The sequence below is a fragment of the Coptis chinensis genome, chromosome 3 (genome assembly GCF_015680905.1).
Source record: "Coptis chinensis isolate HL-2020 chromosome 3, ASM1568090v1, whole genome shotgun sequence".
Lineage (NCBI taxonomy): Eukaryota > Viridiplantae > Streptophyta > Magnoliopsida > Ranunculales > Ranunculaceae > Coptis > Coptis chinensis.
Genome location: NC_141458.1, coordinates 13255251 through 13279220, shown reverse-complemented (window position 1 = coordinate 13279220; position 23970 = coordinate 13255251). Strand labels below are relative to the sequence as shown.

The window sequence follows — 23970 nt, the reverse complement described above, 5'->3', positions numbered from 1 at the left end:
CATCAATCCAGCGGACCGATCTGAATCCCGGCTTCAAACTCTACCGATCCATTTGTTCCTCTACTTCCGGTGGGACACCTTCTCTGTCATCCCAGCCGCCCTATTACGGACCCAATCTAGATGCCGTTAAGGCGCTACACGGCATTCGGTGGCGTTAATCTCGAACATGTAATGCGGCGTCACCCACTTCCCTCACTTAGTATCGCGCGCCCTGGTTATTTAGTAGCTCTTGTAGGGGCCGGATAGCGGGCGCCTACGTTTCCTTTGACTCCCTTGGCGCCGAAGTGCGTAACCATTTCAACATTCCTCCGTGTCAAGGCATAGGTAACTTCGGGCGTGTTATATGCGCGCCAACCATTACAACGAGACTCACTCCCCAAAATACAACTCCGCGATATCCTTGCCCACTTCTACATAAAGAAAAGCACTAAACTTGGGGGTGTGGGATGCGATCCTTTTGCACCCGATCCTCGAAAGAAGTCTTTCCTTCTTCACATTACCGCCGACAAAGTGTGGCATCGGTACCCATTGTGTATGTATGCGGTAAATTTTTATCCGCGGACCTCCCTCAGGAAGTTTCTCCGAGGCATCTCCATTTCTAACAAGTGGTAAGTAAGCGTTAGAGTCGCGGTATTTATCTCTCCCCTATCACTAATTTGTTTTTTTGCTCTTGGTGATGTAGGTTGGAGACCAGATTAGCGATCTCAAATATACAACGGTGTTTACTCAGAAATTTTCAATCCTCCGCGAACTTCGGTAGTTCGCGATTGTGAAGTCCTTGGCATTGATCGGGAAAAAGCCACCCTACGCTACTTGACCCCTTCTCTAAAAACATTGGCAAATACCAAGGCCCCTATCGCTGCGCCCCCAAAGAAATGAAGCCCAAACCATCCCCACCTCAAAAAAGACAGCGTTAGTCTTACAAGTCCTTCAACTATACCAAAAAAATCTCCCATTCACGAAGTTGCTTTCGGCGTGCATGACTACTAAAAACAAGGCGATTATCGCGGATAACCTTCCTCCTTCCTACTCTCGTGTGGCTGGTGGGGACGATTTTCTTTGCTAATACCGCTCCCCCTGCTGCCCCCGCCATGGATGTGAACAAATACAAGCTTTGGGACAGCGACTCTGATGGGGACGCTCCTGTTGACTTGTCAAATAAGAGCCCTCCCGCCAAAAGGGCTAAAACTTCCGCCGCCGTTCCTTCCCCAACTACAGGCCGTAATGAACCTCCGAGGTCTGTTATATCTGCCCGCCGCCCTAGACAGGATTCGTCTTCGGCTGGTCCGGTAACCTCTGGGCCTGCCGAGGTGTGGCACCCCCAGTTTAAGGCTCGGGACCGCGATGTGACGACAAGAGACTCCGCTTTGGAAAACCCAGCCGTTGCCGCCTCTATATTTTTCAGCTCTCACCTGCCGCGGGATCAAGCTTATGGAGATGCTGGAACCGTTGCTTCCCACAGGGCTTCCATTTACACTGGATGGGAAAAGGTATGTTTGGGCTAGTGGGTAGTGTCTACCAAGTGTTAATGGTATTTCTCCATTCTTTGTGCCACTCGTATACCCCTTGTGTCTCTGCAGCTGAGTCTAGACATCGGCTATGTGCTGCGTGGCCTGACCAGCACCGTGGAGAATTTGGATGCGGCGAAGCACGAGATACCACCGGCCACGGCGGCTGGAAAGCAAAGGTGCGCTAAGCTGGAAAAGGGGAAGCAAACCAGACTCAAGGCGGTCAAGCTTTATAAGGAACTCGTGTAAGGCGAGGGCGGATAACACGCGATTACGTGGCGGGTGTCAATTCAAAATGGACACCTCAGAGGCGGAGAGGCTTGCTACGCAAGCTGCTGTGGATAAGGTCGCCCAAGAGGCCGCTGGATCGATTTTGAGCTTTCGCTTCTGAAAAAGATTGCCGACGCTACCGCAATGACAACTTGATCGACTTAAGCGCTGCCGGCCGACTGCTCCCACCTTCTCCTCTTGTTGCAGGGACATCATCCCTTGGAGAACCATCTGAAGCTGTTGAGACGCCTACCACGGACGTCACACCTCCCATCCCCAGCGCGGTCCCTTCTCCAATACCGGCGAATGAAGATGTCAGCATCCCAATCAGTGAAGATGAAAATACTTCCCCTGGAGAACCGACTACCGCGCCTCAGTAGTAGCCTATCTCGGCTTACTTTCTTTGTAGACGGCCTTGGTTTTGTAATAATTAAACAAGTATCTTTGTCTTTGTCAGGAACCATGTTGTTTGTAACTAGTACTTTTGTGCTCCTTTTGCAAAGTAAATCGCTTTTCGTTGTGTTTGACTACAACGTATATTAACTTCTTTATGCATAAAACTATGAATCAATATATTCCATTGACTTAACCCTTTTTCATTTGGATCCCTAAACTCCGTTAGCTGGACATTAGATATGATTGTCTTTTGTCAGTTGTATGTACTGTAGGTGAAGAGCTCTCTTCCTTCTGCCTTTAACATTTGCATAATTTTTTACCCAAGTTAGGGTTGCCCCATTACTTTTCGCTTTGGGACATTTTGTGAAGCGGGTCGGGGTCCCCCGTTTGATTCGGACTCATAGTCCGCGAAGGGCTCGTCCCCCCCGCGCTCGCTTTGGACAGCTGTGAAGCTGGGTAGGGTTGCCCCCAATTTGATTCGGACTCACAGTCCGCGAAGGGCTCATCCCCCCCGCTCTCCTTTACCGGCTGTGGAGCTCGATAGGGGCAGCTCGGTTGCCCCGGCTGGATTCGGACTCCGATCCAGCGAAGCTCGTCCCCGGCTGTCTTTGAGCGGTGTGAAGCTGATAGAAGCGGTTCGGTTTCCCCGGGTTTGATTCGGACTCTCACGGTCCATGAAGGGCTCATCCCCTAACGCTCTCTTCCAACGGCTTTGGAGCCTGATAGGGGCAGCTCAGTTTGCCCCCGGTTGGATTCGATTCGGACTCACAGTCCGCGAAGGGCTCGTCCCCCCCGCTGTCTTTGAACGGCTGTGAAGCGAGATAAGGCAGCTCGGTTTGCCCCGGTTTGATTCGGACTCACGATCCAGCGAAGGGCTCATCCCCGCTCTCTTCCAACGGCTTTGGAGCGATAGGGGCAGCTTTCGGTTTGCCCCAGTTAGATTCGGGACGTGTAGTCGCGAAGGGCTCCTCCCCCCCGCTGTCTTTAAACGGCTGTGGAGCCTGATAGGGGCAGCTTAGTTTGCGCCCAGATGGAATCGGGAGTGTTGTCCGCGAAGGGATCACGACTTACGTTGTATCTGATCAATTTCTATGCAAGTTATTGAGCCAGGAATGCAAATTGTTTCATTGACTTAGAATTCCTCACATAACATATATACATTACACAAAAGATGCTTGTTTCAATGAAAGCTACACACTGCTCCTCTCATGGAATTTTTTTAGCAGTCTTATATTCCATTGTTTCTCCACAGTTACCCCTTCCGGGGTCTCTAATTTGTAAGTACCCGAATTTCCCTTGGCGTCCACGACATCACGGTCCTTCCTGGTTAGGCCCGGTTTGCCGTCATTCTCCTTTTGGTGGCTGGTGTAACCGCCAGCAGCACCAAGTCCCCAACCGTGGATTCAGCGGCTTCACTCGTTGTCATCTTGTCATTTTGTAACCTTCTATGATACTCCTCCAGTCGTATTCGAGCTGTATCTCTTTTTTCCTCCATTATATCCAACTCAGTAGCCAATATATTTTCATTAAGACCCCTTTCCACGGCTTTGGTTCTTGTCGTTTCCTCTATCATTTCCACCGGTATGACAGCCTCTACGCCATATGCCATTGCGAATGGTGATTCCTGTGTCGAAGTCCGCGGTATAGTACGATAAGCCCATAACACATGATTCAATTCATCCACCCACGCTCCTTTTCGGTCTTCCAATTTTCTCTTTAAATTGTCCATGATGATTTTGTTTGATGCCTCGGCAGCGTTCCTTCCGGATTATATGGCGTCGAGAACCTCTGTTTCACCTTGTAGGCCTGAAGAAATTGACGTACTTTTCCTCCAGTAAATTGTGTTCCATTATCTGCAATGATTGTATGGGGTAAACCGAATCTGCATATTATGTTCTCGGAGGAACTTCTTCACATTTTCCTCTTTGACTTTGCCGGGCGCCACTCCCTCTACCCACTTGGTGAAATAATCGGTGGCGGCCAACATAAATCTTCTCTTGCGGCCAGCGGGCAACGGCCCCACTATATCGAGTGCCCACATGGCGAACGACCCGCGGACTAAACACATTATGGGTGGCTCTGCCGAGGGAATGGATTAGTTGGGCAAATCTTTGGCATTTATCACAAGTTGTTGCATACTCGTGATCCTTTTTCATATGAGGCCAAAATATCCCCGCGATATCAATCTATGGGTCGGTGGTTCGACCCGGTGAGTGACTTCGCAATCACCTTCATGTCGCCCGGCCAAAACTTCTTGCACCTCTTTGTGGCCTATGCATCGAAGTAGGGGCGCTGAAACTCTTTTGTACAACTCCCCATCTAACAAAACATATCTTTGGCTAACTTTTGCTCCATCGGCGTCTTTCCTTGGCATTTTCTATCTCGCTCCCATAAGAAGCGTTTTAATGGGCGTCATCCATCCTACCTCTTTTCAACGGTGAAACACACACTCGGTTTCAGATGTACTTGGTTTGTTTAATACTCTTATTTCAATAGAACGACCCTCTGGTCCTGGTAGTACCGCGGCCACAAATGCTAAAGCGTCAGCATGTCTGTTCTCACCACGGCTGAAATGAGCAAATTGAATCTTTTTGAACTTACTGGCTTTTTGTCGGAGAACCTCTAAATATCGTGCCATCCTTGGACAACGCGCCACAAATCCCCCATTCATCTGACAAATAACCAAATTGGAGTCCGAGAACACAGATAACTCGCTTACTCCCAGATCCTGTGCCATATTCAAACCTGCTATCACTGCTTCATATTCGGACTCATTATTAGAAGCCGCAAACCCTAGTTTCATTGATAACTCCAACTTTGTGTTTGTGCGAGTCACCAAAACCACGCCAATCCATTTCCGTTAATGTTGATCTGATCCGTCCGCGAATAATCTCCAACCATTCTTGGCGTATCCCATGGGTCAAGGGATCGACCAGATTCTTCTTCCTGATCCATAACCATTTCTTCTCCCCAAGTGGGATCCTCGGCTGGAAATTCCGCTAGGAACTCCGCCATGGCTTGCGCTTTTTCCGCTGTTCTAACTTGATATTTGATTTCGTAACAACTAAGCATCACCGCCCATTTCAGCATTCTCCCTGACTTTTCTGCCTTCAACGCTTGCTTGAGAGGCAAATTTGTTATCACTACCACTGAGTGTGCATCGAAATAGGGTTTCAGTTTTAATGCGGAGAACATCAACGCTAAAGCATACTTCTCAATTCTACTGTATCGCGACTCGGCGGCTAGCATGGTTTTACTCTGAAAATAAACCGGTTTCTCTATCTTCTCTACAATACGCGCACGAGGCCGAACTTATGGTACTCGATACCCCCAAATATAGATACAATATCTCTCCTTCCTCTGGCCGTGATAGTAAAGGGGCTTTCCCTAAATAAATCTTTAATTCTTGGAAGGCTTCCTCACACTCGGTGGTCCATCGAAAATCTGGCATTTTTCTCAGCAAGCGATACAACGGTCTGCACTTGTCCGAGGATTTGGATATAAATCTGTTCAATGCCGCGACTCTACCTGCTAACCGTTGCACTTCCTTTACATTCTGAGGGGACGGCATCTCCACTAGGGATCTAATCTGCTCGGGATTGGCCTCAATTCCACGATACGTGACTATATAACCCAAGAACTTCCCCGATGATACCCCGAATGTGCATTTCTGCGGGGTTGACCGGACTATGCTTCCAGCGATTATGTGAAAAGTTTCACGGAGACCCTTCAAATGCTCTTCTTCCGACATGCTTTTTCAACCATATCATCAATGTATATTTCCATACCGCTTCGAATCTTGTCCTCGAACATTTTTTTCCCCAACCCGCTGAAATGTAGCCCCGCGATTCTTCAAACCAAAAGGCATTCTTGTATAACAATACGTACCTCCTTCCACCACGAAGGTAGTATTTTTCTTGATCCGGGCCAAACATCGCGACTGGTTATATCCCATGGAAGCATCCATGAAAGAGAATAACTTGAAACCAAATTTGTTCTATCTACTAACTCATCCACCCGCGGCATAGGATAACGATCTTTAGGACACTCTTTATTTCACGTCCGTAAAGTCCACACATTCGAACCTTTGCCGTTCTTTTTTGGAACCGCGACCACGTTGGACACCACTCTGTACATCCTACGGCTCCTGATTATACCCGCATCCCAAAAGTATAACTTCTTTGCGAATCCCTTCCAGCGTATTTGGGTCTTACGCTTCTCATTTTACGTCTTATAGGCTTCGCGACCCTCTTTCATGTGCAAGTGATGGCAAGCGAACTCGGATCTATTCTGTTATATCTTCAATTGCCCAAGCAAATATGTCAACATTTCTCGCTAATAATTGTGTCAGTTTGAATTTCCACTCTTCTGGCAAGTCCGACCCCACTGAAGTAAATTTTTCTTCCTCCCCTTTGAGTTCACGATCTCAATCTCGTCCAGAGTTTTTGGCCTCTGATGAGATTCGCATCCTTCAGTGAGTACGGCTTCCTGTAATTGCTACGCTTCTCCCTTGTCATTCTTCTGCTTGTCACTTTCTATTCCACGGACCATACCTTTTACCGTCACTTGATGTATATTCTGAGCCGCGACCTGGTCCCCCTTTATTTCGTACACCCCCCCTTTCGCGGGGAAGCGGATGACCTGATAATAGGTCGACGGAATAGCTTTCATTTCGTGAATCCATCTTCTTCCCAGAATGGCATTATACTGGGACCCCGTATCTACCACCATAAATCTGGTGAATACCGTCGTCGGCCCTGCAGTTACCGGCAACGTTATTTCCCCTATAGGCTTTGTCATACTTCCATTGAAGCCGTACAAATTAGTCTGAGAAACCCTCAACTGATCCCTATCTATATTCATCTCTTCCATTGCCCCTATGAACAACATGTCTACTGAACTTCCGCAGTCTATCAACACTCGCTTCACTAGATAATTACCCATTGCTATGGTAATCACCAACGCATCTTCATGCGGCGAAATCACTAATTCCAAGTCTTTCGGAGTGAAAGTTATGTTTCCCACTGCAATCGCGGGTTCACGAAAACTAGCGTCATGCTTGTTACTTCATTAACTTTGTTTAAGCTCATTTGTCCTTCTCATCTTGTCGGTGGGCATTCCTCCCGAGTGTCTCTCCAATCGTAAATGACATTTATTGTACCCAAGATCCTAGCGGGAGCCTGTCCTCTCTCGGCATGACGAACCTCCGCGACATATTCTCTAAGCATCCCCTTCTCAATCATTCTTTCCACCAGCCATTTCAAAGCATAACATTCGTTAGTGGCGTGGTTCCTAATCTGATGATAGGCACAAAATGGTTTTCCCCTCAATCTCTCAGGTGTGTTCCGCGGTCCTTCATAATGCTGCAGCCCCTTGATGAGGGGCAAGATTTCCTCTAATGGCCTATTAAGAGGTGTTTGTTCTATCTCACGGTACGGCTTTCTTTCACGAATATCCCTCCTGTTTCGATCTCCAGATCTGTCGGGTCCCCGTCTTTCCCCTCTGTTGGATCCCCCTTCTCTCTCTTCTCTCTTACCCCTATCCCTTCTGTCGTCTCTATCCACTGCCTGCACTGCCTTCCCCGATCTTTTTTGTTCCCTCGCATTTCTTTGCATTATATCTTCGTACCGAATATACTTTTCTACCTTTGGGTACAGAGCATGCAGAGTGGTGATTTCGATTTTGGACACTGATTCGTGCACCCTAGTCCCCTGCTTCAAGCCGTGCTGAAATGCAATGACCGCGGTATGCTCTTCCAGATTCTCCACCCTCAGGGTCTCTTCTTTGAACACCGCACGAAACTCTTTAACGACTCCGGTGACCTCTATTTGATGTTAAGCGGTGCGCGATATCCACTACTCTCCGTTTACGGTGGATGAAATGGTCCACCTAAAGCTTCGTTCTAGTTCTTCAAATCTCGATGCTCGCGAAGATAGGCGGTAATACCAATCCGAAGCGCCCCCTTAAGGCTTGCGGGGAACATCATGCGGTCGCGACCGTCATACTTATTTTCTGCGCCGCGGTGGCATCTTTTGTCTAAAATGATGCAAATGATCGGTTGGTCGCCTTTCCCATCATACCTTTCGAATCTTGCTTGATGAATCTCTTAGGTACCTCTGAATTCCAGACCGAATCCGCCAGTGGATTCTTGTTGAGGTTAGCAACCTCCTTTTGAGCGGCACTTTGGTTCATTTTTTCTACCGTACGGTTAGCTTCTCTATCTTTCTCGATCATGGCCTGTACCACTTCCAGCGTGATGCCCTTTACCGCATCTGCTCCCCTAGACTGGTATACCTCATTCTCCCCTTCCATCTCACTGCCCCGGCGATCCCTATCTTCCATGTCATCTTGTGCGGTGTCTCTTTCCTTTCTCAATTCGTCGTTCTCGTTTCTTAACCTGACTATTTCTTCTTGCATAAGTCTGGTGGCGTCTGCCGCCACCTCAGATATGTCTTCCTCTCTACTCACCTCTCTTTCTTCCCTCACTTCTTCCTCTACAACCTCTCGAACAACTTCTTTCCTAGGTCTTCCTACCCCCTTTTTTGTTATGGTGGCCATTTTATTTCGCTAGTCCCCACAGACGGCGCCAAAATGTATAGACTGTGATTACAACCTCTAATCTTCTTCCCCTCTCGCTCTCTTACTTTCTTTTCTTTTTTTTCTTCCCTTCTGGTCCCTCCACTCTATCTTATATCCTCTTTCTTTCCCGCATACGCAGTGGATTTTGGCAGTTCACAGTTTGCTCTCCCACTCTCCACGTTTCGCAGCGGTTCTAGAGCGGTTGGGATACCGCGGATCTGATCCTGTGCACCCTGTCTTCTAACGCTATACCGCATCCGTCCCTTTATCACCACTAACCTCCTAGGTCATGTATACGTCCTATACAAAGTTCCTCCCTGATGATGTTCATACTAGGTCCAATGGAAGAGTTTGCATTGATGGAGGTGTGACATTGTTTATGCCACCAACATCTGCCTCTAAAACGGTATGATTCGAGTGTTTTTTCATGCAACATTATTTAGTTATCTGTCTTGCTAAAGACTGCTCACATTCTAAGCTTGCACGGTTCCACCTAAATGACTAGAGCATGTCAATTTCTCTTTTCTGTCGATATGAATGCTGAAGGCTTGTTTACCCTCGACATGTAACTTATGAGTACCAAATTAATAATTAAATAGAGTATTGGCGGCATAGAATCTGTCGTAATGAGCTTGAACATACACAACAGATTTACTTTGCATGTTTATTGGTGATTTTGTATCAGATAATTGTGTTATTTAAACGATGTTTTTTGATGATATATATATATATATATATATCATATGTAGGTCCGAGTTTGTGCTTTTCCGGCGGAACGGTTGGGATTAGAAGGTATTGGTATCAGTCCAGATTGCAACCCCGAGAACAGAGCCAGCGCACGAGAGGTAATCTTATTTGCCTTCCAACACTAGTTCCATTTCTGTGATCTTGATAACTAAGAAGTGTCTAGTGGTTCCAGCTTTTCAACTGGGCATTGAAGCCAGCAGAAGATCATGTTCTTGACTGACTTTTTGAGCTTGGATATCTGGATGCATCTGTATGGGCCGATCAAAATCCTGTGGAGGAGATAGTGACAGATGATACCACTCCTGGAACTACCTGAATCTCATTTTCCATCTTATTTTTTTTCTTCACTGAAGATGGCCTACATGAAGATAGTAGATTGATGCCGACAAGGAATCCCTGTTGCACTTTTTGGTGCTTAGTGAATTATCGTAGAGATGTGAACACATTGCCACCAGATTACATATTTAGTCCTCATGGGCGAGGACCTACATACGGATTTGTTTTTGCGTTTGAACCTTCCACTGAGCTGCTATAGAAGCACAACAACATTTGAATAGGTAGTATGCTGTTTGTATACAGAGTTCTGTATAGCATGTCAACGTTAACTGTACAAAATTAGATTATTAATGAAAATAGTAATATTTAGAACTTGCAAATATTTATGAGTTTATTCGTTGTCCTTGGTATGTTGGTGTGTATTTTAGCCATGATTAGTGAAGTTTATAAATCAGACCATAGAAAAGAACTTTGAAATGTTATAGTTTAGCCCTTCAGAGATTGATTGATTCCTTTCATTTTCTGATTAGTGAGTTAACCGTGTTATTAGAATTAGCTCTGTGACCCGTTGCTATCATAAAGTCATCGACCGGAAACTATGCGCCATGAGAAAAAAAAAGGGGAGCATTTAACCATTAACCATCCTTGAACACAAATGTGTGGTTTATCATGGAAGCGACTCTTGGTGGTCCAATCCATTTTACTTGCCATTATCAACAGATCGTGTTGTCTTGCACCAACCAAGAGGACTTGATGCATCGATACCTTGTTCCCGTTATAATGAGTTTGTTGCCTATGTGCGTATGCTTATTCAATTTAGTTTTTTGAGCAATGGCAAATTTGTAATAATATTTTTTTTTTTTGGAGTCTGCCCAACACAAAATAGTAAGTACCAATAGCGAGTACCTTTTTTTTTAACAATGACAATTCGTTAGTAATGGATAATTAACCGTTAGCAATAGAAAAACAAAGTGACGCTTAAACAAATTAGGTAACCGTTACTAATAAATTATAACAGTTAAGTATCCGTTACTGAAATTAATTTCAATAACACTTTATAACCGTTAGTCAAATTTGTAACGGTTACTAAACGTTACAACTATCCGTTACTAATATTTGTCATGCTTTTGTGTTGATGGAAAATGACCGTTACTAATATTTTTTGTAACGAATGTATATCCGTTACAAATAGACTGTTATGGTGTAGTGAAGTATCCACATAGTCCTTTGTTGCATTTCAAATTCTCAATTACATAATGGAAATACAAAGTTGTCTTACAAAAATCTAGAAGTTTTTAAGGTACTAATAGTCATAGAATGGATATGTTCACAAGAAACTTTGAGTTTGTGTAGGAAAAAAAAACAGATTTTTATCTTTTCTCCATATATTGGTAGGACAAGCATAGCATAGGACATTAGAGTTTGAGATGCAAGTAGTGTGCTTGTTATTATAGTTAATGCTCACTGTTAATTAGGCTTCTAAGACACCAACTTTTATAAACTATATGACTCTTGTTATTCATTAGGATTGTCGTCAGCTTGTTCTTGTTCTTTTTTCTTTCCTAGACCATTAGTGCTTAGTCTTACTGCTCTTGTGCAAATATGTATGAAGAACTCATTTTCACTCTCTTTCATGTTGCCTTTCTTGACCTATGCAGGGATTGCTATGGTTTTTGTTATGACACTCTCACATCAGCACTACTTGTCCTTGTGATGGTCATGATATGGAAGACCAATATATTCTTTATCATTACATATGTTTTAACAATATATCTTTTCAAGCTACTCCTCTTAAGTTCAGTTATGTACAAGTTTGTTGAAGGTGGGTACCTTCCCTTGGTTTTCTTCTGTGATCCCCACTGGAGTCATGTACACATGGAATTATGTGTACCGAAACAAGTACATGTATGAACAACAGAACAAGGTTCCAATAGACAAACTCAGGGATATTGCCTGTGATCCAAGCATTCAACGTCTTCCAGGTGTTGCCTTGTTGTACTCTGAACTTGTACATGGTATCTCCCTGATTTTCACCCACTATGTAGCCAATGTTCCAGCATTGCACACGGTTCTTGTATTTGTATCCATAAAGTCTCTACCCATAAATAAGGTTGCTAAAGAGGTAAGGTTTTTGTTCAGAAGGATTGGCCAACGAGATATTCCTATTTTTATTGTGTGGTAAGGTATGGGTGTACTCATGTGCAAAACATGCATGATTTTTTTTAAAAGCTTGTTGTTGGAGAAACTAAAAGAGTTTATAAATGAGGATGTTATTAGGTTGTACTTACCAAAAAGTAACGGAGATACTGAGAGCCAACCTATAATGCCACAGATCAACAAGGAAGAGGCAGAAAAGGCGGTGCAGTTGGTGGACAATGAGTGTCAAAATGGTGGTGTAGTATATCTAAGAGATGAAATTGAGGTGGTGGCTTCGAAGGGATCTGGTTTTAGAATGAGAGTAATGATTGATTATGCTTACAACTTCTTGAACAGATGTGTAAGACAAGACGTTGAGGTGTTTGCTATTGGTTGGGATGACTTATGAACTTTAGATAGGAGTTCGATAGTCTTGGAGCTTTGTTCAAGTTTCACAAGAACTTAATGGATGCCTTCCTATTTTAGTGGGTTTTGAAGTTGAACTTTAATTTTGTGGGTATGTATTAGCAGTTTACTAGGTTGAATTCTGATTACTTTTGTTGGGAATACATTATGAAAGACTTGCTAGTTTTGTTTCAAATCTTTTGTTTTGGATCTTGCTAGTTGCTTCTTGATGATTGAGACACCAACTGCTATCGTCTGGCAAGTAGATTAACCTGTTTATAACATGCCCTAGGGGTTTCAGCCTTCAGGTACGGTAGGCGGTGAAGTGGCCGCTTACATGGAGCAAAGGGACATCAAGTTTTCATAGAGATGGCTCTTGTGGCCGCTTGCATGGAGCAAAGGGACATCAAGTTTCCATAGAGATGGCTCTTGTCATCCCGTGCCTGTGATGGCGACTGCTTAGGTGGTGACTGACATGTCATGTTTCATTGTTAACACTTAGCACCTAATTGTTTGGGCTGTATGTAAGCAACAACCACCATAACTAAGTATCTAGAACTTGATTTGAATCAATGTTTTAAAAGGTGAAAGGGCGACGCGAGGCTTTTGGCTAGCCCTTGATGCGAGGCGTAAGCCTCAAGCGCAAGACATTTTTTAAATTCTGAAACATTGCCAGCTATTAAATAGGTATAAAGATCCAAGTTGTATAATTAAAAGTCAAACGAATTACACTAATACCCAATTACAGACAACAAATTTTTTATAAATTTGAGATAATACTCATAATTTAATATGGTTAAGAGTATATATCTATTCTTTATTAAATACGAAAAGATAAACAATTGAAACACTTGGAAAATTTCAAAAAATTGGTTAGATTGGTCATTTATTTTTTTTTGAAAAAAGTTAATGGGGTTAGGCATAGACCCCACCTGTTAATTCCTCAAAATGATATCTCCTACTTTATCCTCTCAACATATGTTTGCAATAGCCCTATCTAGAGAAGGAATAAAGAGATTACATGACTCGTTATTATAAAGTAGAAATGCTACCAGAATTGCACACCTATTAGACGCCCTATACACGTGCTTGAAACTAATGCATGCTTACAAAGTTCAAGGCCATAAATCTGATACTAGCTACTAAATTGGTACACAATACCAAGGAGGTTTCTCGATCAGTTGATAATACTTAAAGTTTGATGTCTTCTTATTTTAATGGAAAAAAAATATTATAAATGCTGAAGTAATGTGGAAAAATTATTTTGCAATGGAGGCATACGCCTCAGCACTTCATGAACACCTCACACATTGAAGCGTGTGCTTCCAGGGGCGGATCCAGGGGGCCGGGGTGGGCTGCAACACACCCAATTTTTCTATCGAAAAAACAATACTAGTTATAATAGTGTATAATTCACCCCAAAAAAACATAATTGTAGTGTATTAATTGTAGTATCCCCTCTTGAGTGGCAATCCTAGATCCGCCCGTTTCTAGTGTAAAAGTGTTTCGCTCAACGCTTCTAGGGCACTTTAGGTACGCCTCGCGCCTCAAGACGTACGCCCTCAAACACCTTTAAAAACACTCATTTGAATCTTGGTAGAAAAAGAACAACCACTACTTTGTTGCTAGATAATAAGTTACTATTGCACAAAATGAATGGTGAAAGTTACAGGAAATAAAAGAGAAGGAAAAATAGGCAACCAAGATTGATCAAGGGAACCAATCTCGATAGTAATCTATCTCACCTTCACAAGTAAACACCATAGGGGAAGTTCATAACTAGCTAGCTAGACAGAGTTTACTATTACCATTATACAGGGAAACATAGACAAGTTTTTTTTTTTTGAAAAGGTTAATAGGGTTAGGCTAACCCTTACCTGCATTAGGAAATTATAATCTTACATAGACTTCTCCTCTTACATCATTTGTATTTAATTCAGTTAAAACACTAGTGAGAGGAGGACCATTACAAATAAAATTTTCATCAACATGTAGAGAATAAGACTAGCTAAATGATCAGCGCTCTTGTTCACTTCAAGATACACATGTGGTTATAACATATCAGATGTAGGAGTTAATTATCTCATGCATATAATCTGTTATGTGCTTTATGGCTACATGACGGTTAATTGTTGCAATACCATGGGGCATTCTCCTTACCTGTTAAGATATGAATAGACGATAGCACTACTGCACAAAAGACAATAGATAAAGCTCAAAAAATGCTATCAAATATACTTGATAGCGTTTTTGCAAACGCTATCTATGACCATGCCATGCTTTATAAGATAGCGTTTGTGTCAAAAACGCTATTAAAATGATAGCGTTTGAGACCAAAAATACTATGAAAATGATAGCGTTTGTTAGGAATGCAATAGATTTCATAGCGTTTCTGCCACAAAACGATAGCATTTCTTTTATGCTATTAAACTTCTATAGCGTTAAGAAAATGCTATTGTTTTTTTAATACCAAGTCAGAAAATTGAAATGTATATTAAATTTATTAAATTAGTGAATGAAAAAAAATTGGATCCAGATAGATTCAAACCATCAACCTCTCAATTATTTGAGCGCTCATCCATTTTGAGTTTATGGATCTATTGTATTACACAATCTCATTAACAAATTAAGAAAACGGGAAATGCATGCATAAAATAAATGTAAAGCGGCGAAAATCCTATATATGCAAACTTTAAGGTACTAACTAAGTCAATATCTGCCATGTTACTCGTCTTTAAACATACCCATTTCAGAACAATTAAGTATAAGAGTTTTAAGAAAATGAATACCTGAGTTCATATTTAACTAAACAAAATTCAAAATGTCTAGCCACCATGAAAGCTTATTCTTCATTAGGGAACCATTTTGCAAATACAGCACAAGTCCCACAAAATCTGGCCAACCATATATTTTTCCCTGGAAATAAAACAAACATGTATAATAAACTAAGACTCTTGATAATTATATTTTGCTCAAAAAATCATTTCCGAAGTGAAGATAGAGTTATAAAATTAGAAATTCAAGTACTGAACACCAACCCTTTTAGTCATAGTATAATGTAAAGTGAAACCACGATCGGGTTGATAGGAAAACTCAGTTAGGAAGTGTTCTTGACCATCACTTACCATCAACAATCATTTTCAAACAAACTAACCAGTTGAGGTCAACAATATATATGAATGAAAAAGTATCTTGACATTTACAACCTTCCTTTGGCGGCAGGACCTACAAAGAAGAGACAAAAACAAAGTTTAAAAATGACATTGGAACTTGCACGAGAAAAAAATACATTAGTGGGAAGCTAAGCAATTGTGTTAGTACCTCGGGTTGGTAAGACAAATTAATGGCGCATACCTACGGATATTGATGAGCAAGATTCACGAGAACGTCATCCAAGATTATATACTTACAACTAAACAAATGAAACAAAAATGAGATGTGTCTAGCTAATTCAAATTATAGAACAGTACCAACCAACCACACAATGGTGCAGCGCCAACAACTTTAATAGTAACAGAAAATATATTTTTTGAGTTGAGAAGGAATACAAAGAAGCTACCATGATTAGGGACTTTAAGTTAAGTTTGTCAAGGTGCCATTACTTTCTCTACAACGACAATGGTTTGGGTTACAAAAAAATTGAGTAGGAGCAATTTCTAAATTGTGCACTAAGTTATCATTATACCTTGCTCAGATCCAAAGGGACAAACTCTAAACACTATTAGAATTACAAAATCAGGCCACCAATATAAAACTACCACCAACCCATTGTGTAAGTCTGAAAGAGGGTCCAAAGGTACTTGTATAGCCTGGGCTCTTTGAAGCTTGAGGTTTTTTATGGGCCATGATTAATCTTTGAATCTACAAGCTTTGTATTTTGAAGTTGAGTATAAGATTTAACCCTAGGGCTAGGCAGTGAGTAGTTGAAAGAAGTTAAGTTCTATGTATAACTTACATTATAGTGTGACCATGTTTCAGTTGAAAAGGGCCTCAAAATTATAAACTAATAAATTGTTACAAGCCAAGTATGTACACTTGACATGGACGAATTTCAGAGACTATGAAAACCTATAAATTGAATTTACTGTAAAATCATTTGAATCCGGAAGCTTGCATTGATTAATCGAACCTTTAAAATGATAGAAGAGTAATCAAATGTAATAATCTACAAGGAAAACTGAAGAATCGTAACTAAAGCTTTTCGATTCTAACCAGATTGCAAGCATCCTTGTAGCAATAACCTGTCAAGAATTCCAAAAAAAGTACCAACTCTTACGAATAAAAGCTACAAAAGGCCTTAAAATTTGAAACTTCTAGAATGACAAATCACCTTGACCTTCTTTGTAATTTCTTCTAAAACAGGTTGTAGCAGCTTATAGTGGAGTGTCTTACGTAGTTAATCTACACAATGATGAAGAAAAAAAGAGAGGTAAAGCAAATAACTATCATATCCTAGCAACTTAGTAATAGAAAGTGAACAGTCGATGCATTGAAACCTTAAACAGAGAAGTTATAATATTTGATGCGAAAGTTTTTATCTTTACACAGGAATAACTACCCGTCCAAATTACAAAATTATATATAAATTGTTCAGGTTTATCATAAATGAAGTTTATTTGCATGTGAATATGAAAATTTTGGATGGAGCTTTCATCCAAGCAAACTCAGTTTAAAACAAATTAACCCCATTTTGAATACAAGTGCCAAGAAACCCCAAAGGATATTTAAAGAACTTGGGATGACCCATCAACAGTGGCGCCCAATTAGGTAATCCCATAACCTCTATCTGGCAAAATCCAACACAAACTCGGAACATCATATGTTTACTTATTTCAAGGTATCTAATGAACTTATGCTCTATAAGGAAAATCATACCTGCTTGAAACACACAGTACATGTATTATTCCTATATTACTTGTAGCAGGGATGGATATACATGATTTATCAAGAAACAACAAAGAACAGGTTCGCGATGCACGTGAAAATAAAAACAAATCAATTGAACAATGATAGATACTAACCTATTTCTTCTGTATACTTGCCCAGAAGGACAAATAGAGTATCACCAACACCAGGTATCACGACGAAGTATGCTTCCAACTTATAGTAGGCTGCATCCAAGCGCAATGTAATAGTTCTTTTGTATTGTAAAGATCCTCCCCAAAATAGTCGCCAAAAGAGGGCTGCCATCTCCCTATCTCAAGAGAGTAGAACAGATAGTTGTTCTCGCTATTAACTGAGACAGAAAAATAAATCTTGTTCTGCATTCTTTCTGCTACTGCCTTCAGTGCTATAGATGAAAAACGGCTTACAAACAACATTATATCTTCTAAATTACTTATGGGTACAAAAGATTTGAATAGATAAGTGTCACGCACCTTGTGCTCCTTCGTAGATCCTTTGTACAGGAGTTCCACCAGTAGAAAATACCCTAGAAACACCTAAATTTTAACAAAAAAAATTAAATAAATTCCATATATAATTTTTTAACAGATTTCTCTTTACCCATTTTTCAGAAGGTGCAATGGAATTGGAAGTAGAATTTAAAGCGGAAATACGAAACTTTTAAGATTGAGGCATAGTTCGATTTGGAAATCTTGACATGGTCATGTAAATAAATCCAGAGTACATAAGGGGTTGTTAGAAATAGATAATGCTTCGAAAAGAGATACTTACTTTTCTTGTTCATTGATTCGATGGTTTCAAAGTTCCATTCTCAGATTTTGGAGAGAGGGTTTTGCATTAGAGAGAGAGAATCAGAAATAAACTTCAAAGGTAATTTCAGTTCAAGTGGGAAAATAGAGAAAAAAAAGCGGGCCTCTTTCAGTTTTTGGTAATTTCAGTTGAAGTGGGCTCAAATTTTGGGTTAAAGTCCGACAAAGGCATGCTATTTTATAGCATTAACCAGAAAACGCAATTGATTTTATTGCATTTTCCGTGCAACACAATCCATATTTGTTTTAGTTACAAACATACCATAGTACTAGATAGTACTAGATGGATAAACGCTATCCTCCAAAATTTTATAGTGTTTTTTTATAAGTGTTATTAAATGAATTATATCTATTTACAGTTTTCTAGTGGTGTAGTGAATTTGAACACACCAAAATCTTGTTGAAGCCATGTTGTTGACACAGTTGGCATGGAGTCCGACTTCGATTGCGTTGAGCTCTTGGTATAAAACCGATCTTTTGTTTCCACCATACCCCCAATGTATGTGAATATCATAATTCCATTATGATCTACTGTTATACCACCACAGCCAACATGTTGTTCAGTACATCATAACTTGATGAAGCCAGTGGGGGGTAGCTTCTGTTGGAATAGGCCAGGGTTAGATAATTGAATATAACTAAATGACAGAGGAAGAATGAACTGCATGTCAAGGCGTGGCGTGTGAATTCATTGTCTTTAAGTAGAGATTTTGCCTCCTCAAATAGTGTAAATTAAGGGTTTATCACAGGCGTCTCTACTCACAGAATTCAATGACAAGAAACAAGCCTAAGGTACACTCCAATATAGGCTACTCTGTAGAACAACAACACAATTCTCTTTGGTGGAGGAAACAACTCTCTCTGGTGGAGGAAGAGAAAAAAAAGGTTTTGGGTTTCTGAATCATTAGCTTTGGTGGAAGACTACAAACCTTTATATAGAGGTTCAATGTCACTCACCAAGAGCTAACTAATCAATATGGGACTAAAACAATAATATAGAGTGCAAAACTGGTTTCCAAGAGTTTTCCAACCAATATAAGACTATCACACAAAAATACAAGGAGAGAAAGAACATACTTGTTCATCTTCTCAACCAAGCTCACATAAATAATTTGAAATACCAAAAGGAGAATTCCAACACCTTCCATTTGCAGAAAGGATAGAGAAGGATATATATACCTGTATTACGTTCTAATATATATACACCCTTCTTTGTCCTCCTCTACAATGTTCATAAGATCCACGTTCAGGGGAGGTACAAAGTACTCTATTACATCTTCCATAGCTAAAGAAACAAGGTAATCTGCAGCCCTATTGGCTTCTCTATATACATGAATGAAGCTAACATTGTCAAAAAGGTGCAGCAACTCTCTTATAGACATAGTTATATCTTCACACTTCCATGGGGCTCTCTCCTTGCCCTTCAAAATATTTACTGATGTCAACGAGTCAGAGGCAACCTCAACTTTGAGTATTTAGATCTTCAAGCAACCCTGCAATCCTACCAAAATGGCTTTCAGTTCTTGGAACAAAACTGAATTTAACCCTCCTGCTTCAGTATAAGCTAGCAATAATATGCCTTTTGAATCTCGGATTATACCACCAATACTACCCTTCTCATCTTTCAGTGATCCATCAGTATTTAACTCATTTATCCCTCTTTGAGGTTTCCCCCATATACATTGTTTTGGAACTTTAACATTGTACTCAACGACACCCAATCTCTCCAGTAAATTCTTCAGCTCTCCTGAATACTTCACCTCTCTTAGCTGACATTGCAAGTATACTCCCATGTCGTTGATCAGCCTACTTGTAACCTCTTGCCAATCTTGTGCAATGTTCCTGAATCTTCTGAAGTTACGTTCCTTCCATATACAATTGACAACTGCACAAATGTACACCTTGTACACTTTAGCTTTCATAAAGTTTCTTTGACATATTCTCATAAGTTGCATCCACTCCTTATTAGTGTTTGGGGCATGTACATTGATTCATGTGTGTTGCTTCACCCTCCTCCATACCTTCTTTGTGTATGAACTAACACTCAAAGAAAAGGTGGTTTGAATTCTCTCTCGAGTTATTACACAAACAACAGTTAGAGGAATTTAGCACTTTCCTCTGGATAAACCTATCTTGTGTTGGTAAATTTCCCGAGAGTAGCTACTAAGCTGTGAAAGAATGTTTGGGAATCACTAGCTTCCCCCACACAATATTGTACCATCTAACTGTTTCTCTTGGAATACGGAGAGCATCATATGCTGATTTGCAAGAGAAGGTGCCATTAGGGTGGGGGTTCCAAATGACTCTATCTTCAGTAAGGTTGGTGTTGATCTCTATTGCTAAGATGCTGGCCTTGAGTACACTTTGTGGTAGATCATGAACTAAGTGATTCCATACTCCATCTGTAATAAGTTCACTTACTGTAGCATCCATTGGGAAAAAGAAGACATTCTTAGCTGTGTTGTTTTCCTTCAGAGGGGCATTCATACACCAGATATCGCGCCATAGTAGAGTTGTGGCACCTGTGGATATATTGTCTGTAATAAACTTCCTTGCTATACTTCTCATCTCAAGAACTCCCCTCCAAACCCATGAACATTCCCTCGGTATAGTCATTGTCCAGAAGAACTTCCTTTTCAGATTTTGATTCCATATCCATTGAATGAACCCACAAGTTCTCTTCTCTAGTACGTAACCACCTTGAATACTATACCACAATATGCTGCAATATTCCATAATTTGAGGTCCATTATTCCTAACCCTCTTTCCTTCTTGGTAAGACTTGTGCATTTCTTACTCACATGATGCATCTTTTTCTTCATGTCTGGTCCACACCAGAGGAACTTGTTGCATATTTTGGATACTTGTTCCAAAACTGTGAGAGGGAGTATAAAATTCCTTGCCCAGTAGACATGAAAAGTTGAGAGCACTGACTGGATAAGTTGTAACTTCCCTGCATATGAAAGGACTCTTGACTTCCAGTTTTGAATCCTACAAGTTACTTTCTCCACTAACGGTTGGCACTCAAAGGCACCTAGTCTGGAAGACACTAGTGGCAACCCCAAATAAGTGATAGGTGGAATCACTAACTTGACTCCTATTGTATCTGCAAGAAGTTGGCCTTCAGCTTGATTCATACCACCTACCAATAGGGTTGTTTTTTTACTATTGAATCTTAAGCTCATGACTTGTGCAAACTCTTCAAGGACAGCTTTCACTATAACAAGTGACTCTGTGTCTCCTTTGCAAAAAAGTAACAAGTCATCTGCAAAACATAGGTTAACCACTTCTGTCCTCTTGCATTTTGGATGGGCCCTAACAGTTTTTGAGATAAACTCTTTTCTCAGTAAACAACTCAACGCTTCCATTATCATAACAAAAAGGTAAGGTGATAGAGGAACATGCATGACAAACAATGCAGCTTAAACAACAAAATAGTGTATGTAGTTGTACCAGCAGGTGGTCCAAATGGATATATTATGTAATGACTAATGAACTAACAATCCCTGAAACTACTGCAGATTCAAGTTCTGGTTTGGCATATATGTTCTGATTCTGCAGTAGCAGTTAGGACTATACGTAAGCGGACTTACAAGACCCCCATGGTATTGTTTGAACACTGCAATAACATCTATAAATTTTTTGATCAAGAGATTGGATCGAGCTGTGAAACATATATGCACACTATTACAGAGAGACCAATAGAATTGTTGATCAGCTAGCTTGCAAATTTAGGTGATCTTACCTTGCATTTAGTTCCTCCTCTCAATGCTTCTCTAGATTGTATATCAGCTGGAATAATGTATGTAAGATATGCATCTTGAGTTGTAATAATACAGGTTGATTGAGGTCTGCCTAATTACCTCTATTCTTTTTTAAAAAAGGAATAATTAATACAAATAATATAAATAGTACAATATTACTTCATATTTATTTTAATTTTGTGCACAAAAGTAAGGATATAATATTGATGTAGTGTAGGTAGATCAGAAGGGACGGAATGTACAAGTTTGTTGCTGATCAACTTCTTATATGCTAGACAATAAATAAATGAAACATGACATTGTCACCTCGTCATACTTACTGACATACTGTATGAACTTTCTGAAACACACACACTGACACACACAGTAAAATAAAGAATTGTATGCGGAAGTAAAGAAGAACAGAGATTGTTTATTATCTTGCTCTGACTAATGAGATAAGATTTTCATTCTAAATATATTGTACAAGACTTGCTCACTAAAGAGAATCATAATCAATACGGCAAGACTTCCTCACCAAGAATGTACAGTAAGAAAAGACTTCCTGACCAAGAATCTATAGTTGGAAACTATACAATATGGAATACACATATATTTGGAAACTAAATATACATGATATTATAAGACTCCCCCTCAAGGTGGAGTGTGGATGTCAATAACCCCCACCTTGCGAACCAAACGTTGAAAACGATCAGCACCAAGTGGTTTGGTAAACATATCTACAATTTGTTCCGAAGGAGTATAGCGAGGAGCAATGAGCTTGGACTGAATTTTCTCACGAACAAAATGACAATCTAGTTCAATGTGTTTCGATCGCTCATGAAAAATGGGATTTTATGCAATGTGAATGGCAGCCTGATTATCACAATAAAATGAGATGGGAGAACAATGAGGTACACCAAGATCTCTGAGCAAGAATTTTAACCATTGCAATTCACAGGTGAGAATAGCAAGCGCACGATACTCGGCCTCGGTAGAAGAACGTGAAACAGTAGGTTGTTTTTTTGTTCTCCAAGAAATAGGATTAGTACTTAACAAGGTACAATAGCCCATTGTAGAACGCCTAGTAGTTGGACATCCTGCTCAATCTGAATCACAAAAACCACTTAGATGCAAACTGCTGGATGAAGAAAGAAAAATACCCTTGCCAATAGAACTCTTTAGATATCGAAGAATACTTTGAGCTGCATCCATATGAGAAGAACGAGGTGCTTGCATGAATTGACTAAGATGGTGCACCGAGTATGTGATATCAAGCCTTGTTATAGTGAGATAAATGAGACATCCAATAAGACGTCGATATAGAGAAGCATCTGGAAGAAGAGTGCCATCCGTTAGAGATAATCTCAAATTTTGTTCTATGGGAAAATCTGAAATTCTACCACCAGTAATACCTACATCCTTCAAGATGTCAAGAGTGTATTTTTGTTGAGAGAGAAATAAACTCTTCTTTGAATGTGCAACTCGATACTGAGAAAATACTTCAATCTGCCAAGATCTTTGGCAGAAAATGCTTCCTCTAAAAACCTTTTACATTGTTGAATAACACTGTTATTACTGCCTGTAATGATAATGTCGTCGACATAGACATGAGTAAATAGTGAATAATCTGCACGAGACTGAGAAAATCCTTTCTGGATAAGAGTGGTAGAAAACTTGGCAAACCATTGCCGAGAAGCCTATTTTAAGCCATATAATGACTTATTCAACTTACACACTCGGTGCTCCCTCGAAAATCCAGGAGGAAGTGTCATATAAACTTCTTCATTAAGATCTCCCTGCAAAAAGGCATTATTCACATCCATTTGAAAGAGATCCCATCCTTTAGCTGCTGCTACTGAAAGCAAGGCTCGAACTGTAACAAGCTTGGCAACTGGAGCAAAAGTATCATGATAATCAAGACTCTCAATTTGATGATACCCTTTTGTGACCAAACGCGCTTTATAACGCTCAATAGTACCATCATAATGAAATTTGATCTTGTAAACCCATTTACAACCAATAGGCTTCTTATTTAAGAGTAAAAGTACAAGAGTCCATATATTATTCTACTCAAGAGTTTTAATTTCCTTAGCCATTGCATCACGCCAATGAGGTGATTTCATGGCTTGAGAGAAAGAAGTAGGTTCATTGGCTGATGAGATGCTAGAAAGAAATGATTTATGTGCATCTGAA

At 40.6% G+C, this 23970-nt stretch overlaps 1 protein-coding gene, 1 long non-coding RNA gene and 1 pseudogene across 3 annotated transcripts in view; 2 read left to right on the top strand and 1 right to left on the bottom strand.

Moving 5' to 3' along the window:
* LOC147508054 (potassium transporter 5-like) overlaps positions 1 to 16654 on the top strand; it is a 29325-nt pseudogene extending 12671 nt beyond the window's left edge. The window contains exon 7 of the transcript XR_015215547.1: positions 11435 to 16654. The product of XR_015215547.1 is annotated as a potassium transporter 5-like (transcript). The remainder of the gene's footprint in view (positions 1 to 11434) is intronic.
* Positions 9061 to 10156, top strand: LOC147508055 (uncharacterized). The gene is made up of 3 exons (XR_015216290.1): positions 9061 to 9159; positions 9503 to 9598; positions 9673 to 10156. It is a non-coding gene; the product is annotated as an uncharacterized LOC147508055 (long non-coding RNA).
* Positions 16655 to 20194: 3540 nt separating the features above from the next.
* Positions 20195 to 20647, bottom strand: LOC147508053 (uncharacterized). The gene has a single exon (XM_086596717.1). It carries the CDS (start codon positions 20645 to 20647, stop codon positions 20195 to 20197), a length of 453 nt encoding a protein of 150 aa, XP_086452843.1.
* Positions 20648 to 23970: the final 3323 nt, after the last annotated feature.

Excerpts from the sequence above, each read along its gene's own strand:
- LOC147508053 (XM_086596717.1), bottom strand. The coding sequence starts at position 20,647 with ATGACTATACCGAGGGAATGTTCATGGGTTTGGAGGGGAGTTCTTGAG.